General features: G+C 44.0%; 1 protein-coding gene across 2 annotated transcripts in view; it reads left to right on the top strand.

Annotated features, from left to right (window-relative positions):
* Positions 1-11,421: 11,421 nt before the first annotated feature.
* Positions 11,422-20,374, top strand: part of cenpw (centromere protein W) — a 64,092-nt gene continuing 55,139 nt past the window's right edge. For both annotated transcript variants that reach the window (XM_078541295.1, XM_078541296.1), the window contains exon 1: positions 11,422-11,608. In XM_078541295.1, the coding sequence (XP_078397421.1) occupies positions 11,516-11,608 (93 nt within the window). In that variant the 5' untranslated portion in view covers positions 11,422-11,515. The remainder of the gene's footprint in view (positions 11,609-20,374) is intronic.

Below are 20,374 nucleotides of genomic sequence, written 5' to 3'. Positions count from 1 at the left end.
AGGTAATCTTACTGAAATATATAAGATTGTGAGGGGACTTGACAGAGTAGGTGCTCAGAGGATATATACTCTTGTGGGGGAGTCTAGAAACCATAAGATCATAAGACCATAATACAAAGGAGCAGCAGTAGGCCATTCAGCTAATCGAGTCTGCTCCGTCATTCAATGAGATCATGGCTGATCTGATAATCCTCAACCCCACTTTCCTGCCTTTGCCCCATAACCCTTGATTCCCTCAATGATTAAAAATCTGTCTATCTCAGCCTTGAATATACTTAACGACCCAGCCTCTACTGCCCTCTGCAGTAAAGGATTCCATAGATTAACCACCCTCTGAGAGAAGAAATTCCTCCTCATCTCTGTTTTAAGTGGGTGCCCCCTTACTCTGAGATTATGTCCTCTGGTCCTAGACCCTCCCACAAGGGGGAACAACCTCTCGGCATCTACCCTGTCAAGCCCCCTTAAGAATCTCATATGTTTCAATAAGGTCGCCTCTCATTCTTCTAAATTCCAACGAGTACAGGCCCAACCCACTCAACCTCTCCTCATAAGAAAATCCCTCCATACCCAGGATTAACCTAGTGAACCAACTCTGGACTGCCTCCAATGCCAATATATATTTCCTTAGATAAGGGGACCAAAATTGTTTGCAGTATTCTAAGTGTGGTCTAACTAGTGTCTTGTACAGTTTTAGCAAGACTTCCCTATTTTTATACTCCATTCCCTTTGAAATAAAGGCCAACATTCCATTTGCCTTCCCTATTACTTGTTGAACTTGTATGTTAGCTTTTTGGGATTCATGCACAAGGACTCCCAAATCCCTCTGTGCTGTAGCCTTCTGCAGTCTTTCTCCATTTAAATAATATTCAGTTCCTCTATTCTTACTGCCAAAGTGCATAACCTCACATTTTCCCACATTATATTCCATCTGCCAAGTTTTTGCCCACTTACTTCGACTGTCTATATCCCTCTGTAGACTCCTTGTGTCATCATCACCACTTGCCTTCCCTATTTTTGTGTCATCCGCAAACTTGGCGATAGTACATTCACTTCCCTCATCTAAGTCATTAAAATATATTGTAAATAGAGGCCCCAGCATTGATTCCTGTGGCACTCCACTAGTTACAGGTTCCATCCTGAAAATTCCCCCCTTATCCCAACTGTCTTCTATTAGTTAGCCAATCCTCTATCCATGCAAATATACTACTCCCAACACCATGGGCTCTTATCAACTTAAGTAGCCATATGCGCGGTACCTTATCGAACGCCTTTTGGAAATCCAAGTATATTACATCTACTGGTTCCCCTTTATCTATCCTGCTTGTTACCTCCTCAAAGAATTCTAATAAATTTGTCTGGCATGATTTCCCTTTCATGAAGCCATGCTGACACTGATTGATTAGATTATGTTTTTCTAAATGCTTTGCTATTACATCTTATATAATAGACTCCAATATTTTCCCAATGACAGATGTTAAGCTAACTGGTCTATAGTTACCTGTTTTTTGCCTCCCTCCCTTTTATGAATAAGGGTGTTACATTGGCCGTTCTCCAATCCTCAGAACTTTTCCAGAATCTAAGGATTCTTGGAAGATTACTACCAGTGCATCCACGCTCTCTGCAGCTATTTCCTTTAATATCCTAGGATGCAACCCATCAGGTCCAAGGGACTTATCGGCCTTTAGCCTCATTAGTTTCTGTAGTACTTTTTCTCTAGTGATAGTTATCGTATTTATTTCCTCCCCCCTTTTTACCCTTTGATTATTTAGTATTTTTGGAATGTTATTAGTATCTTCTTCCATGAAGACTGAAGCAAAGTATTTGTTCAACTCCTCTGCCATTTCCTGGTTCCCCATTATTATTTCCCCAGCCTCATTCTCTAATGGGCCTATGTTCACTTTGGCCTCTCTCTTCCTTTTTATTTATTTAAAGAAGCTCTTATTGTCTGTTTTTTTATTACTTGCTAATTTACCCTCAAAGTTTATTTTCTCCCTCTTTATTTATTTTTTGTCATTTTTTGTTGGTTTTTAAAAGTTTCCTTATCCTCTGGCCTACCACTAATTTTTGCCACATTGTATGTTTTTCTTTCAATTTGGTACTATCCTTAACTTCCTTCGTTAACCATGGTTGGTTTACTCCCTTCCTTGAATCCTTCTTCCTCACTGGGATATATCTTTGTTGAGAGTCATGAACTATTTTCTTAAATGTCTGCCATTGTTCATCAGCCGTCTTTTTTGCTAAACTCCTTTCCTAGTCCACTCCAGCCAACTCTGCCCTCATTCCATTGTAATAACCCTTACTTAAGTTTAGCACAGTTGTTTTTCACTCTCAAACTGAATGCTATATAATGGTCACTGTTTCCTAAGAGGATCCTTTACTCTGAGATCATTTATTAAACCTGTCTCATTACACATTACCAGATCCAAAATAGCCTGATCCCTGGTTGGATTCATTACATATTGTTCTAAGAAACAATCCCGAATATACTGTATGAATTCTTGCTCATGTTTACCTCTGCCAATTTGATTTCCCCAATCTACATGAAGATTAAAGTCATCCATGATTAATGTACTGCCTCTTTTACATGCCCTCATTATCTCCTGATTTATTCTCTGTCCTACAGTATAGCTACTGTCAGGGGGCATGTAGACTACTCCCACCCAGTGTCTTCTTCCCTTTGTTATTTCTTACCTCCACCCATATGGATTCTACATCTTCTGATCCAAGATCATTTCTTGCTATCGTACTTGTTCCATCTCGTACTATCAAAACTACCCCACTATCCTTTCTTTCCTGCCTGTCCTCTTGAAATGTCACATACCCCTGAATATTTAGTTTCCAGCTTTGATCTCCTTGCAACCACGTCTCTGTAATGTCTATAAGATCATACCCATTAACCTCTATTTGTGCCATTAATTCACTTATTTTGTTATATTATTCATTTTTCATTGTTCATTTATTTTTGAATACTATGTGCATTTAAGTAAAGGGCCATTAATTTTGCCTTTTTACCATTTTTCCCCTATTTGCTGCTATTTTTTATTTGTACACTCTGTCCCTTCCTGTCACACTCTGGGTATCTTACTTAAATAGCTGCCCTGCAAGGCTGCCATGTCCTTTTGCTTTGTAAGCCTACGTATCACTTTTCCAGAACCCTCCCCCCTTCTATTTAGTTTAAAGCCCTCTCTACAGGCCTAGTTATTCGGTTTGCCAGGACATTGGTCCCAGCATGGTTCAAGTGAAGCCCACTGGAACAGCTCCCTTCTACCCCAGTACAGGTGGCAGTGCCCCAAGAACTGAAACCCATTCCTTGCACACCAATCTCTGAGCCACACATTTAACTCCTTGACTTTATTTACCCTATGCTAGTTTGCCCGTGGGTCAGGTAGCAATCCCGAGATTATTACCTTGAAGGTTCTGCTTTTTAATTTGGCTCCTAACTGTTCAAACTCTTTCAGCAGAACCTCCTTTCTAGTCTTATCGATGTCGTTGGTACCAACATGGACGACGACAACTGGATCCCTCCCCTCCCACTCCAAGTTACTCTTCAGCCCTGAGGAGATGTCCTTAACCCTGGCACTGGGCAGGCAACACAGCCTTCGGGACTCATGCTCACGGCTGCAGAGAACAGTATCTATCCCTCTAATTATACTATCCCCTACCACTACTAAGCTCCCATTTCCTCCACCCACTTTAATGGCTCCCTGTACCATGGTGCTGTGGTCAGTTCACTCATCCTCCATGCAGTCCCCGCTCTCATCCACACAGCTTGCAAGAACCTTGTAACTGTTGGACAGTTGCAGGGGCTGAGGCTTCTCGAACGCTATCCCCTGGGATGCCCGATACTTGCCTCACCTGCAGTCACACCCTCCTGTCCCTGATTACAGACCAAATTTGAATTACCTAATCTGAGGGATGTGACCGCCTCCTGGAGCAAAGTGTCCAGGAAACTTCCCCCTCCCTGATGTGGCACAATGTTTGCAGCTCGGACTCCAGCTCCTCAACTCGGATCCAAAGTTCCTCGAGCTGCAAACACTTGGTACAGATGTGTTTGCTCTGGATCACCTTGGTGTCCACCACCCCACATGCTGCAGCAGCAACACATCACCCATCCTGCCATCGCTATTGTTTTCTTTTCAACATGTTAATTAATTATCCCCGCTCTTTACATTTTATTATAATTATTTTTTATATACACCAGTATCGATCTTATACTTAACAAGCTATCTTTAAGAAAAAGAGAAAAGACAGGAGGTCGCAACACAAACTAAGGACCTTACTTTTACTTTAAAGACTAGAAATACTCACCAAGCAGCTGCTCTCCGTGCTCTTTTCCCTTTCGCGCTCTTTAATGGTCTCACACTCTTCTCACACTGCTCCTCTCGCACTCTCTCATTGTAAATGACCCCGCTGTTTCTCTCTCACTCTCTCAGTTAAAGGCCCTGCTCCTCTCGTACTCTCTCGCTATAAATGACCATGCTGTTTCTCTCACACCCCCTCACTGTAAATGACCATGCGGTTTCTCTCACTCCTATGCTGTAAATGACCATGCTGTTTCTCTCACACTCTCTTGCTGTAAATGGCCCCGCTGTTTCTCTCTCACTCTCTCATTGTAAATGACCCCACTGTTTCTCTCTCACTCAGTTAAAGGCCCTGCTCCTCTTGCACTCTCTCGCTACAAATGACCGTGCTGTTTCTCTCACACCCCCTCACTGTAAATGACCATGCGGTTTCTCTCACTCCCATGCTGTAAATGACCATGCTGTTTCTCTCACACTCTCTCACTGTAAATGGCCCCGCTGTTTCTCTCACTCTCTCCCTGTAAACCACCCCGCTGTTTCTCTCACACTCTCTTGCTGTAAATGGCCCGCTGTTTCTCTCACTCTCTTGCTGTAAATGACCAAGCGGTTTCTCTCACTCTCTTGCTGTAAATGACCATGCCGTTTCTCTCTCACTCTCTCGCTGTAAATGACCATGCCGTTTCTCTCTCACTCTCTCCCTGTAAATCACCCCACTGTTTCTCTCACACTCTCTTGCTGTAAATGCCCCCGCTGTTTCTCTCACACTCTCTTGCTGTAAATGGCCCCGCTGTTTCTCTCACACTCTCTCGCTGTAAATTACCATGCTGTTTCTCTCTCACTCTCTCCCTGTAAATGGCCCCGCTTCTTTCACACTCTCTTGCTGTAAATGGCCCTGCCGTTTCTCTCACACTCTCTTGCCATGATCTTATTGAATGACGGAGCAGGGTCAAGGGACCAAATGGTCTATTCCTGCTCCAAATTCTTGTGTTCTAGAATTGTTGGACAGTGACAGTACACCAATGACAAGAGATGGAGATTTAATGAGCAATATGGAGGCTAATGGATATGGGGCAGGGACATCTTTCCACTGTTAGGATCTATCTTGTGGTTCCAAGAAGTTTGAAATAATCATAATATTTTACACAGAAACAGAAGCTACGTTGAATGTATTTCTCAAATCTCACCACCTGCTGTGGAATGATAAATTGTTGCCTTGATACACTGTTGTGCAATAGTGAGTGATGTGGCATTCTGGATATACATGTATACGTGCTCTGTGAAGGAATCCATGTAAAGAAATATGGTCATAATGAAGGGTTATAAAGGTAAAAGAGTTATTTTGTATAAATGAGAGCTTAAAGAATTTAAAAGGATTCATTTTTTAGAAGGGCAAATGGTGTTTACAAGTCTAACTACACATCCTGGCATGGACAAACTTGTGTCTTAACAGCAATGAGGATCCACTGATGAGAAAGGACACACACCAAAAAATTACACACAAATGCATCTTTTCTTATGTCAGGAAGACAGCATAATTTAGGAATTGATAAGGAAACCACACTTGGCTAGGAATTTTTACAACCTAGAACCAGGAAAGTGTCAGCTACATCCTTTTATAGGAAGGAGAGAAGGGTTTAGCTATTTTTAATAGCTGGGAGATAAGTGAGGATGATGATAAAACACAGACAAAGTCTTAACTAAGATTCTATTTTATTTTTATTTGTGTTTTTAAATGCCTTTAACTTAAAAAGCATCTACATTTTCTCAGAGCCATGAGCAAGAGTGAAGTTTAACTAAGGACTGTTGATATTTTAACTTTTTTCCAGGTTTCCTTTAGTCAGAAAAGGAGAAAATATTGCAAATGCCGGAAAACTCAAACACAAATTGAAAATGCCAGAAACACTTAATAAGTCAGGCACCATCTGTAAATCATTGAATTTTACAACTTGGAATGGCATTTGGTCGATCGTGGCTTTGCTGACTCATAAAAGAGCTGTCCAAATAGTCTCATTACTATGCTCTTTCCAGAGCCTTGCAAATATTTCATTTTCAAATATATATCTAGTTCCCTTTTAAAGATCCATCACCCTTTCTGACAGCACAGTGCAGATGATAACAACTCAACTGTGTTAAAAAAAATTCTCATGTCCCACTGGTTTTTTTAAAATCGATGTCCTCTGGTTATTGATCCTTCTGCCAATGGAAACAGTTTTATCTATTTACTCTATCAAAATCCAGCATAATTTTGAACATCTCTATTAAATGTCCCCTTAATCTGCTCCACTCTTAAAGGAGAACAACTTCAGCTTCTCTAGTATCTTCACATAACTACGGGTCTCTCATCACTGAAATCATTTTGGTAAATCTCCTCTGCATCCTCTCCATGGAAAGTCTTGACATCCTTCTTAATCCTTTCAGAATTGCACGAAACAATGTGGCTGAGACCTAATCAATGATTTATAAAGATTTAATAAAGAAAAGAAAAAATGTTTCGAGTCTTTCCCTTCATCAGGACATTAAAAAAATTACAGAGAAATAGCTTATAAGGAACAAAGTGGGGTGAAAAAGGAACCACATACACAAGAAAAAAATAATGAATTGCTAAGTGATTAGGTAGAGAACAAGTGATGGGTAACTGGCAGAAGGAATAATGGCATAAGCCAAAAATAAAAATTGAAGGCAAAAAGGCAGTCCAAAGAATTTGTGAATATTTAAATCAAGTTAGCTAAACTGGAGAGAAGGAACATGAAAACCTGGCAAACCAGGCTTCAGTTGTTCAGTGGGAGAAAAAAAAACAGGCCAACACCAGGAACCACTCGCTTGGCAACTGAAAATTCCATCTGAAACATTAACCCTTAAGCTTGAGAGGCACCCCATCTTTCTACTTGGTGCCTTGCAGCTGTCTGGCCTTAATATTGACTTCAGACCTTAAACTTAGCTCTGATTTTCCTATGCCTGAAATATTAACATTTTACTTTCCTTACAGATGTTTGTTGTGAGGGTATCAGCAGCTTTGTCTGGTGTAGATGGGAGAATTCACCCCTCTAAGTGCATGAAGTCTGGAATGGAAGAGGCAGATGATCCTAAGAGGACAATGGCTCTGAAGGAGCAGCAAGACTGAGTATAACACTTCCAGGGCACCCACCTGACCATAGGAACATAGGACTTAGGAGCAGGAGTGGCCCTTTGAACCTACACCACCATTCAATAAGATCATGGCTGATCTAGTTGTGGTCTCAGTTCCACCTTCCTGTCGGCCCCCCATAACCCTTGGTTCCCTTTTCTTTCAAAAATCTAACTCTGCCTTTAATAAATTCAATGACCCAGCTTTCACTGTTTTCTGGGGAAGAGAATTTCCACTAATAACCCTCTGTGGGAAAAATATTCTCCTCATCTCAGTTTTAAAAGGGACACCTCTTTTTCTTAAATTGTGTCCCTTAGTTCTTTTCTCTCCCATGAGTGGAAACATCCTCCTGGTATCTACCCTGTCAAGTCCCCTCAGGATCTTATATGTTTCAATAAGATCGCCTCTCAGTCTTCTAAACTCCAATGGGTATAGGCCCAAACTGTTCAACCATTCCTCATAGGATAAGCCCGTCATTCCTTCATCAGGAATGAACTGAATGGTACTGCTTCTAGTGCAATTATATTCTTTCTCAAATAAAGAGACCAAAATTGTATGCTCTATATAGCTGCAGTAAAATGTCCCTACTTTTATTCCATTCTTCTTGCAATAAACAACAACATTTCATTTGCCTTCCTAATCACTTGCCTGCATACTAACTTTTCGTGAGTCATGTACCAGGACACCCAGATCCCTCTGTACCAATGAGTTCTGCAATCTCTCTCCATTTAAATAGTATACTGTTTTTCCATTCTTCCTACCAAAGTGGACAAGTCCACATTTTCCCACATTATACTCCATTTGGCAAATCTTTGCCCACTGTTATGCTATGGCAGGTGGTAACTGTCGGGCTGACCAAATCCCAAAGGGAAACTTGGTCAAGCTACCACAACGATTTGCAATTTGTATTTTTATTATGGGAAGGTATGTGTACTGATGTCAGAAGTAAAGATTCCACTACCACTTTTGAAGATTTTCAATATTAAGTTAAAACATTTATTAACAGAAGAAAAGAAAACTTGCTACAGTTACACGGTTAAATTTAGTCTTACAACATTTGCCAAAAGGTTTCGATTTAGCTAGACTCACAAATAAACACCCCTTTTCCAGGCAACAGTCCCTCTAGATTCTTAATCTATAGAACATCCAGTAATATTACAACAAGGCACCCACTGTTGCTACAGGGGAGATATTTCACAAGCTTCTCTCTCCCTCTCATTTGACAATGGGAATCCAAGGTTTGTGACAAAACCTTGCTTTCTTAAACAATCAGACACTTCTCTGGGATGGCTAGAAGCTGTTTCCTTCAGAGGACTGTGCTCACACAGCACACTCTTTAAAATCACATGACCATACACCGCATACAGCATTCAATCTTTCCTTAAGCATATTTCTTCCCTTTTATCTTTAAACCCATTGTTCTTAACTTTCTTTTGAAAGTTACCTTTCCCAGAATCTAAAAATCTTTCATGTTGTCTTTATGGCCACTACTTTCAGGAAAAATAAACTTAATAACTTTACTTTATTCATTTATGATTTTTGCTAGTTGCAAAACTTCCTTTTGTGTCTCTTTGAAATTAAAAAAGCTAAAAATGTACTCCTCATTTATCTCCTAATGCAAATTCCTATTCATGTTGTATTCACGTGTATCCCATTTTAGCTTGTCTATCTCCACTTCAAAATGCCTGCTTTTACACCTAACCTTTGATGATTTAAACCTTGCAGCCTGACTGTCTTCAGTTTAATTAAGTTAGTCACACACACAACATACACACAGCCCCCACAAGCCTGCTTCACAGTATCCCACAGTTATATTGGAAAAGATGATATTTTCTTTACACCACTCACTTACCCTGCCTACCCTTTGCAGACTCTCTACCTCCTCTTGACTACTTATCTTGGTAATATTGGCAAATTTATATAGATCTTATATATATAGCTGTATATACATTCTGTCCCTTTATCCAAATAATTGATGTAAGTTGTAAATAGTTGAGGCCCCGGCAATGATTAAAAAAGACCCATTTATCCCAACTCTCTGCTTCCTTTTAGCTAACCAATCCTTTATCCAAGCTAATATGTTACCCCTTACACCAAAGCTCCTCTATGCAGACCCTGGAGCCAGTTTTGAAAATGCTGGTAAAACGGGTAAGTTGGAATGGAAGATTCCGCAAGAAGCAGCTCCTCCAATCACAGGCTGTTTCTCTCCCATGTTTGTTGCTGATAGGCTCATAGGGGAGCGGGTCTGGAGGAAGGGAGAGCTGGGGAGTGGGTCTGGCAGAACAGAGAGTCAGGGAGTGGGCTCGGGGGAAGAGAGAGAACTGGGGAGCGGGCCCGGGAATCAGGCCCAGGGGAAAAGAGTGCCGGAGCCATGGGGCGGAGACGCCGGCTGCGAGGCCCGAGATGCTGCAGAGCCACAGGTTCGGGGGAGAGGGACAGAGGCTGGCTGCCGTGTTTGAGAGATTGAGAGTGAGTGAATGTGTGAGGGAGTGAGTGTGAGTGAGTGCTTGTTGGACTGAGAGTGAGTGAGTGTGTGTGGGAGTGAGTGAGAGAGTTGTTTTATTCATTCATGGGATGTAGGCATCGCTGGTTAGGCCAGCACTTATAGCCCATCTCTAATTGCCCTTAAGAAGGTCATGGTGAGCTGCCTTCATAAACCACTGATGAAGCAGGTAAAGATGGTTGGGCTAGGACACCACCCCGAGGAACTCCTGCAGTGATGTCCTGGAACTTGAGATGATTGACCTCCAACAACCACAATGATCTTCCTTTCTGCTAGGTATGAGTGAAAGTGAGTGAATGAGATTGAGAGTGTGTGTGTGTGCGTGTGTGTGGGAATGAGTGAGAGTGGGTGAGTGTGTGTGGGAGTAAGTGAGAGTGTGTGTGTGGGAATGTAGTGAGTGAGAGAGTGAGTGTGTGTGGGGGTGAGTGAGAGAGTGAGGGAGTGAGAGAGAGACTGGGAGAGTGTGATTGTGCGTCTACCTTACTCGTAGTCTCAATTTTCTCATTTACTCTCACCAGCACACACATCAATACATACACACACACACTCACTCGCAGTGGACGAGGGTGAGTGAGCACCCCGAGACTGGTAGTGAGCCTGGCACACACACTCTGACCCTCTCACACTCTGTTCATATTTTATTAATTATTCTTTTTTTAAACTTAACAACTTATTGCTATGGCAATGTTTTATTTTTTCCCAGCAATTGTTTATTTTCTTAATTCCTCAATTTTAAAAAAAATTTAGTTTAAAGTCGTGCTGAACCTAATCTTTCCGAAATTTGCTCATCAGTCCCTTGAGGGAGAAAAAAAATGGAAATGTGCCACCCACCCCCCCCCCCCCCCCCAAGCGAAAAGTTTGGACAAGCCTGCCCTGCACCATGTGTACCTTATGTAATAACCTTTGATGTGGCACCTTATCAAATGCCTTTTGGAAATCTGAGTATATTACATCTACAGGTTCTCCTTTATCTACCTGGCTTATTACTTCCTCAAACAACTCTAATTAGCTAGTTAAACACGATTTCCCTTTCACAAAGCCATGGTAACTCTGCCTGATCACATTATGACCAAGTGGACTTGTGACCAGTCACCTTGGGAAAGATCGGATCTTACACAGCACGATCCCATACTTATCAATCAAGCCCAATCACAGAAATGCTGTTGCTTCCATGACTTTCGCAACAATGTTGCATCTAACCCGTGGCAAAAGGAAAGCATCTGAAGAAGAAAAAATTAATTTAGAAGAGTTGCAATAACGACTTGTTTAATTAAAATTACAGTACAGAGCACTTTGAAACAATTTTGTCAAGAGGAGGAGAAGAAAGATTAGAATCTTGCCTTCGAGCCAACACAAAGAGGCCAAATCACAACGTCCACCAGGAGAGTTTAAAGACAAGCGCTGGCTGCGGACTGAGCTGAGAGGCGGGGTCGAGGGGCCGGGGCGGGACCAGGTTCAGCGCAGGGCAGTGGGCGGAGCAGGGCCGAGCGGAGGGGGCGGGGCTTGATCTGGTAGTGACTGGCGGTTGGTTGTTTTGGCGGCGACCGCCGAGATTTGAAGGCGCGCGGAGGTTCGGAGCCGTTAGCGATGGTGAAGCGCGCGGTGCCGCGGAGGAGCCTCCAGTCGGTGCTGAAAAAACACAAACCGCATCTGCGGCTCAGCAAGGATATCCACATCATGGTGAGCCCGCCTATCCTAAACCTCTCCTCTCCCAGTGTCAGCACTGGGCCTGGGCCCGGACCCAGAACCGTGTTTTAACCCGACGGGCCCATGATTCCTCCCTTCTCAAAACTCTACCCCAGTGACCTGAGCCAACAGCATAGTGTCTGGGAGTAACCGCCTCCTCCAAACCTCTCGGTGGGGGCAGTTCCTGCTCACTGTCTTTGGCGACCTGTTTCTGATAGCCCAACAAGGGTTTCCTTTGCCCAACCCCCGAATCACCCCAGCAAACGTCTCCTTTCAGGGCGCCACGGTATGGCATATTTCTTATTCATTCAGGGGATGGGAGCTTCACTGGCTGGGCCAGCATTTAGTGCCCATCCCTAATTGCCCTGGAAAAGGTGGTGGTGGTGCGCTGCTGCCTTGAACCGCTGCAGTCCACGTGGTTTAGGTACACCCACAGTGCTGTTAGGGAGGAAGTCCTAGAACTTTTGGCGATATGTTTCCAAGTCAGGATGGTGAGTGCCTTGGAGGGGAAATTCCAGGTGGTGATGTTCCCATCTATCCGCTGCCCTTGTCCTTCTAGATGGTAGTGGTCGTGGGTTTGGAAGGTGCTGTCTAAGGAGGCTTGGTGCGTTCCTGCAGTGCATCTTGTAGATGGTACACACTGTTGCTACTGTGCGTCAATGGTGAAGGGAGTGAATGTTTGTGGATGGTGTATCAATCAATTGGGCTGCTCTGTCCTAGATGATGTGAAGTTTCTTGATGTTGTGGGAGCTGCACACATCCAGGCAAGTGGAGAGTTTTCCCTCACACTCCTGACTTGTGCCTTGGCATTATGGAAGGAAGGTCATTGATGAAGCAGATGATGATGGTTGGGCCAAGGACACTACCCTGAAGAACTCCTGCAGTGATTGGGGAGGCAATGGCATAGTAGCATTGTTGCTGGGCTAGTAATCTAGAGACCCAGGGTAATGCTCTGGGGACCCAGGTTGGAACCCCACCACGACAGATGGTGGAATTTGAATTCAATAAAAATCTGGAATTAAAAATCTAATGATGATGATCATGGAACCAATTTCAATTGTTGTAAAAATGCATCTGGTTCACCAATGTCCTTTAGGGAAGGAAATCTTCCTGGCCTATATGCGACTCCAAACCCACAGCAATGTGGTTGACTCTTAAATGCCCTCTGAAATGGCCTAGCAAGCCACTCCGTTGTAACAAAATCACAAAAAAGGAATGAAACCAGACGGACCACCCGGCATTGACCTAGGCACCGGAAATGACAACTGCAACCTCAGCCCTGTTGACCCTGCAAAGTCCTCCTTACTAAACACCATCTGCCGAAATTGGGAGAGATCTCTTAGACTAGTCAAGCAATAGCCTGACATAGTAATCCTCACAGAATCATACCATACAGATAATGCCCCAGACACCAACATCACTGTCCCTGGGTATGTCCTGTCCCACTGGCAGGGCAGGCCCAGCAGAGTTGGCGGCACTGCGGTATATAGTCGGGAGGGAGTTGCCCTTGGAGTCCTCAACCTCTACTCCGGACCCCATGATATCTCATGGCGTCAGGTGAAACATGGGCTAGGAAATCTCCTGTTTACCACATACTGCCCTCCCTCAGCTGATGAATCAATACTCCTTCATGTTGAACACCACTTGAAGGATAGCAAGGGTGCAGAATGTGGGGGACTTCAATGTCCATCACCAAGAGTGGCTAGGTAGCACCACTACGGCCCAAGCTGGTCGAGTCCTGAATGACATTACTGCTAGATCGGGTCTGTGGCAGGTGGTGAGGGAACCAACCAGAGGGAAAAGCAAACTTGACCTCATCCTCACCAACCTGCCTGCTGCAGATGCATCTGTCCATGGTAGTATCGGTAGGAGTGACCACCGCACAGTCGTTGTAGAAACAAAGTCCCGCCTTCACATTGAGGATACCCCCCATCGTGTTGTGTGGCACTACCACTATGCTACATGGGATAGTCTTTGAACAGACCTAGCAACTCGAGACTGGGCATCCATGAAGTGCTGTGGGCCATCAGCAGCAGCAGAATTGTACTCGAACACAATCTGTAACCTCATGGCCTGGCATATCCCCCACTCTACCATTACCATCAAGCTGGGGGATCAACCCTGGTTCAATAAAGAGTGCAGGAGGGCATGCCAGGAGCAACACCAGGGGCACCTAAGAATGAGGTGTCAACCTGGTGAAGCTATAACACAAGACTACTTGTGTGCCAAACAGCATAAGCAGCAAGTGATCCCACAACCAACGGATCAGATCTAAGCTCTGCAGTCCTGCCACATCCAGTCATGAATGAAGGTGGACAATTAACTCATTGGAGGAGGAGGCTCCACAGTATCCCCATCCTTAATGATGGAGAAGCCCAGCATATCAGTGCAAAAGATAAGACTGAAGCATTTGCTACAATCTTCAGTCAGAAGTGCCAAGTGGATGATCCATCTCGGCCTCCTCTGGATGTCCCCAGCATCACAGATGCCAGTCTTCAGCCAATTCAATTAACTCCATGTGATACCAAGAAGTGGCTGAAGGCACTGGATGGTGCAAAGGCTATAGGCCCTGACAACATTCTGACAATAGCACTGAAGACTTGTGCTCCAGACCTTGTCGCGCCCCTAGCTAGTACAGTTACAACACTGGCATCTACCTGATTATGTGGAAAATTGCTCAGGTACATCTTGTACACAAAAAGCAGGACAAATCCAACCCAGCCAATTACTGCCCCATCAGCCTATGCTCTATAATTAGTAAAGTAATGTAAGGGGACATCAGCAGTGCTATCAAGCGGTACTTGCTTAGCAATAACCTGCTCACTAATGCCCAGTTTGGGTTCTGCCAGGGCCACTCAGCTCGACCTCATTTCAGCCTTGGTTCAAACATGGACAAAAGAGCTGAACTCCCAAGGTGAGGTAAGAGTGACTGCCCTTGACCTCAAGACAGCATTTGACCGAGTGTGGCATCAAGGAGTCCTAGCAAAACTGGAGTCATTGGGAATCAGGGGGGAAACTCTCCACTGGTTGGAGTCATACTTAGCACAAAGGATAGATGCCAGTATGGCAGCTGTACTGGAATAGCTTGGCTAGGGTTGCAGCAAGTTCTAGAGCACAAGTCTTCAGTGCTATTGCCAGAATATTGTCGGGGCCCATAGCCTTTGCAGTATCCAGTGCTATCAGCTGTTTCTTGTTATCATGTGCAGTTAATCGAACTGGCTGAAGACTGGTATCTGTGACGCTGGGGACCTAAGGAGGAGGCCGAGGTGGATCATCCACTCAGCACTTCTGGCTGAAGATTGTTGCAAATGCTTCAGCCTGACATGCCCTTTTGCACTGATGTGCTGGGCTCCCCCATCACTGAGGATGGGGATATTTGTGGAGCCGCCTCCTCCAGTGAGTTGTTTAATTGTCCACCACCATTCACGACTGGATATGGTAGGACTGCAGGGCTTAGATTTGATCCATTGGCTGTGGAATCGCTTAGCTGTCTATTGTTTGCTGCCTATTCTGTTTGTCACGCAAATAGTCTTGTGTTGTAGTTTCACCAGGTTGACATCTCATTTTTAGATATGGCTGGCGCTGCTCCTGACATGCCCTCCTGCACTCTTCATTGAACCAGGGTTGATCCCATGGCATGGTGGTAATGGTAGAGTGAGGGAAATGTTAGGCCATTAGGTTACAGAGTACAATTCTGCTGCTGCTGATGGCCCACAGCACCTCATGGATGCCCAGTCTTGAGTTGCTAGATCTGTTTGAAATCTATCCCATGTAGCATGGTGGTAGTGCCACACAACACAATGGAGGGAGGTGAAGATGTGACTTCATCTCCACAAGGACTGTCTGGTGGCACTCCTACTAATACTGTCACGGACAGATGCATCTGAGGCAGGAACTTTGGTGAAGATTAGGTCAACTCTGTTTTTTCCCCTCTTGGTTCCCTCACCACTTGCTGCAGACTCAGTCTAGTAGCTATACCCTTTAGGGCTTGGCCAGCTCGGTCAGTAGTGGTGCTACTGAGACATTGAAACCCCCCATCCAGAGTACATTCTGGCCGAGCAACAACCTGTCATACTCACGGAACCATACCTTATAAATAATGTCCCAGACGCCACCGTCACCATCCTAGCTATGTCCTGTCAAACTAAAAATGGTGTTGAAATAAGGCTTTGAGTGCCGCCTAAGCACAAGGGGCTGTGTTTTTGGGGGGTGGGGGAGTGTTCCTGTTGAGGGGTTTTGGGACCCACCATTACCTCCTTACATAGTTGCTGACTGGATCACATTAGCAGCTTGGCCAAGCACCTCGGGGACTCGGGTAATGGGCAGGAAAGCGAGGAGTGGGTTGGGCAAACTTTGGTCAAAGAGATGAGCATTTAAAACAATAACTTGAATTTATATAACACTTTTTACATAATGAAATATCCCAAGGCACTTCACAGTAACATTGTCGAACAAATTATGATACTGCGCCATTTAAGGAGATGTTCGGAATTCCTTAAAGGAAGAAAGCGAGGTGGAGAGGTGTAGGGAAGGAATTGCAGAGTTCGGGGCCTAGGCAACTGAAGGCATGGCTACCAATGGTGGAGCAATTATAATTGCGGATTCATTAGGTGCCAGAATTAGATGAGTGAAGATAACTGAAGATTTTGGGGTTCGAGGAGATAGGGAGGGGCAAGGCCGTGGAGGGATTTGAAAACAAGGATGAGAATTTTAAAAGCAAGACTACTTGACCGGGAGCCAATGTGGGTCAGCGTGCACAGGAATAGGGGAATGGGACTTACTGCACATAGGTTAAGACATGGACTACAGAGTTTTGGATAACCTCAAGTTTGTGGAGAGTAGAGTGTGAAGACCAGCCAGGAGTCCGTTGGAATAGTTTAGAGGTGACAAACGCATGGATGAGGGGTTTTAGCAGCAGATGATCTGAGATGGTCAAAGTTAGGTGATATGGAGGTGGAAATAAGTGATCTTAACGATATGACACCAAGGCTGAGAACAGACTGGCTTAATCTCAGACACTTGCAAGAAGTAGAATGGAGTTTGAAGTGGGGACTGTAAATAATGGCTTTGGTCCAATATTTAATAGAAGGAAATTTCTGCTCTCCCAGTACACACAGTGGAGGAGCTGAGAGAAGTGTCGTCAATGTACTGTGAAAACTAATGCTGTGCTTTTGGATGTCGTTGAGGGGCAGCAGTGATATGAGAAATAGGGGACCAAGAATAGATTTTGGGGGAACACCGGAGGTAACAGTATGGGAGCAGGAATAGAAATGATGGATAAGAATGGAACCAGGCAAGAGGTGTAGCCACTTGTGTCAAATACTGCAGGCAAGTCAAGAAGGATGAGTAAGGAAAGTTTACCTTTGTCACAGTCATGTAGGATGTCATTTGTGACTTTGATAAAAGCTGTTTAGGTACTGTGACGGGCAGAAATCAGATTGGAGGGATTCAAATGTAGTTTTCGGGGAAAGATGGGAATGGACTTGGAAGGCAACGTAACATTCAAAAACTTTGGAGAGGAAAGGGAATTTGGAGATGGGTCGATAGTTTGCAAAGACAGTGAGGTAAAGGGTGTTTTAATTTGAGGAGGGGCTGATGAAGGCACATTTAAAGGGGAGAAAGACAACACCTGATGAAAAGGAACCATTTATGATATCAGCTAACATGGGAGCCAGGAGGGGAAGTTGGATGATCAGTTTAGTGGGAATAGGATCGAGAGAACAGGAGGTGGGCCTCATGGACAAGATGAGTTCTGAGGAGTGCGTGAAGAAGATAGGAGAGAAACTAGAAAAATATGAGAGTTCAGGGCTAGGACAGGGGGGAGAATTAGAGGAAATTTGGGCTAGTGGAAGGGAGGGGTGCAACAGGCAGCTGATTTAATAGTCTTGCTCTTAATGACAAAGAAGTCCATGGGCTCCTCACACGTGAGGATGGAGGGTCAAGTTAGAGGGGTTTTAAGACAATTAGCATTTGAGAAAGAAAGCTGGGAATTATCTTTGCATCCCAGGATGATCCTGGATAGTGAGCACTTTTAGCAGACGAGAACAGGACCAGATAGTGTTTTAAGTGGCCCAGCTGGATCTGGCAATGGACAGCTAAACCTATTGCCCACCATATCATTTCAAGTGTGTGTCCCTTGGACTAAAGGGAGCTGAAATGAGGGCAGTACTGGGAGAAGATGTGAGAGAATAATGTTTTTATTGGGGGTTAGGACATCAAAGGTGGAGGTGAGTGTGTTTGAGCAAATCAGCAGCTGCATACATGTAGTGACTAAGTTGGGACTTTGAAAGTGCAGTTGTAAATGAATTGAGGATAGTTTATTCCAGGTACAGATAGGGAAGGAGGTAGGGTCGGTCGGGGTGTGGAAAGGGGGTGTGGGTCATAGGAACATCCTTTTATAATAGATTCTAGCATTTTCCCTGCTAATGTAAAGCTAACAGGCCTGTAGTAACCTGTTTTCTCTCTCCCTCGCTTTTTAAATAGTGGGGTGACGTTTCTTATCTTCCAATCTTCAGGAACTATTCCAGAATCTATAGAATTTTAGAAAATGATCACCAATGCATCCACTATCTCTATAGCAACCTCTCTCAATGCTGGGATGCAGAATATCAGGTGCCGGGGACTTATCAACTCTTAATCCCGTTAATTTCTCCAATACAACCTTCTTATACAAATTTCCTTCAACTCTGCGCTCCCCCTAGTCTCTTGGATCTCTAAATCTGGGAGATTTCCTGTATCTTCCTCAGTGAAAATGGACACAAAGTAATCATTTAGCTTCTCTGCCATTTCTCTATTCCCCATTATGAATTTATCCTGACTCTGCCTGTAATGGACCCACATTTGCCTTAGCCAAGCGCTTCCTTTTTATATACCTATAGAAGCTTTTACCTATAGAAGTTTTTATGTTTTTGCTAGATTGCATTCATATCCTATTCTCCGTTTCTTTACCAGTTTCTTGCTGTATTCTTAAAAACCTACCAATCCTCAGGTTTACTACTACTTCTGGCAACTTTATAAGCTTTTTCTTTTAATCTTATACAATCCTTAACTTCCTTTGTCACCCACAGTTGACTGACTTTTTTGGGTTTTTGCATCTTGAAGGAATGTACAGGTGCTGAAAGCTATGTAGTGGTTCTTTGAAAACTATCCATTGTCTATGCATTCTTTTTAATATACTTTCCCAATCCACCTCAGCCAATTTGTCCCTCATGTCTTCACAATTTCCTTTATTATTCAACTTTAACACCCTTGCTTCACAGTGAACTACCTCACTTTCAAACATAATGTAAAATCCTATCATATTGTGGTCACTCATCCCTAAAGGTTCTTTTACAACAAGATTATTAATTAGCTCTTTTTCATTACATAATACTAGATCTAAAATAGCCTGTTCTCTAGTTGGCTACTCAACACTCTGCTCTAGAAAACCATCCCTAGCACACTCCAGAAACTCACCTTCCACAGCATTAGTGCTCAGTTGGTTTACCCAGTCTATATGCAGATTGAAGTCACCCATGATTACTGTATTGTCCATTCTACCTGCTTCTCCCATCATCTTATTAATAACCATGCCCCACATTACCACTACTGTTTGGTGGTCTATAAGCAACTCCAACCAGTGTCTGCTGCGCTTTGCTGTTTCTTAGCTCCACCCAAATGGATTCCACACATTGTTCTTCCGATCTGAGATCCTTCCTTACTAATGCATTGATCGCATCCCATATTATCAGCGCAACTCCACCTCCTTTCCCTTCTTGTCTGTCCTTCCTAAATGTTGAATATTTTTGATTATTCAGTTCCCAGTCTTGGTCACCATGCAGCCATGTTTCTGTAATTACAATTATATCATACCCATTTACCCCTATTTGTGCCTTTAGGGCATCTACCTTATTGCGAATGCTGTCCGCATTCAGAGAGTGCCCCTAACTTTGTCTTTTTGACATCATTCTGCATTCGAAGCATACTCAATGCTCTGCTTTGTTTCTCTTGCCTTCTATTTTCACTACTACTTCCTGTTACCAACTTTACTTTCCTCCAATTTCGGCCACACCTCAGGTTCCCAACCCCTCGACAAACTAATTTAAACCCACCCCAACAGCACTAGCAAATCTCCCTGCAAATATATCGGTCCCAGTCCTGCTAAGATGTAACCTGTCCAGGTTGTACTGGTCCCACCTGCCCCAGAACCGGTCCCAATGCCTCAGAAATTTGATGTCTTCCCTCCTACACCAGTTCTGCAGCCATGTATTTAATCGATCAATCCTCCTATTCCTATGCTCACTAACATGTACTACTGGGAGTAATCCTGAGATTACTGCTCTTGAGGTCCTGCTTTTTATCTTCCTAACTCCCTGAAATCTGCTTTCAGGACCTCCTCCCTCTTCCTACCTATGTCATTGGCACTAATGTGGACCACGACTTCTGGCTGATCCCCTTCCCCACCGAAGGATGTCTAGTAGCCGCTCTGTGACATCCTTGACCCTGGTACCAGGGAGGCAACATACCACCCTGGAGTCACGTTTACTGCCGCAGAAATGCCTGTCCGATTCCCTGACTATGGAATCCCCTACCTATATCGCCCTTCCATTCTTCTTCCAACCTCCCCCTCCCCCCAATACAGCTGAGCCGCCTGTGGTGCCACAGGCTTGGCTCTGGCTGCAGTTCTCTGAGGAACCATCGCCCTCATCAGCATCCAAAATGGAAAACCGATTAGCAAGCAGGATAGACCAGGGTGCTCCTGCACTACCTGCCTGGTTCTCT

Source organism: Cetorhinus maximus, chromosome 5 (assembly GCF_964194155.1).
Source record: "Cetorhinus maximus chromosome 5, sCetMax3.hap1.1, whole genome shotgun sequence".
Lineage (NCBI taxonomy): Eukaryota > Metazoa > Chordata > Chondrichthyes > Lamniformes > Cetorhinidae > Cetorhinus > Cetorhinus maximus.
Note: the sequence above shows the minus strand (reverse complement) of the source record. Positions and strands in the feature narration are given on the sequence as shown.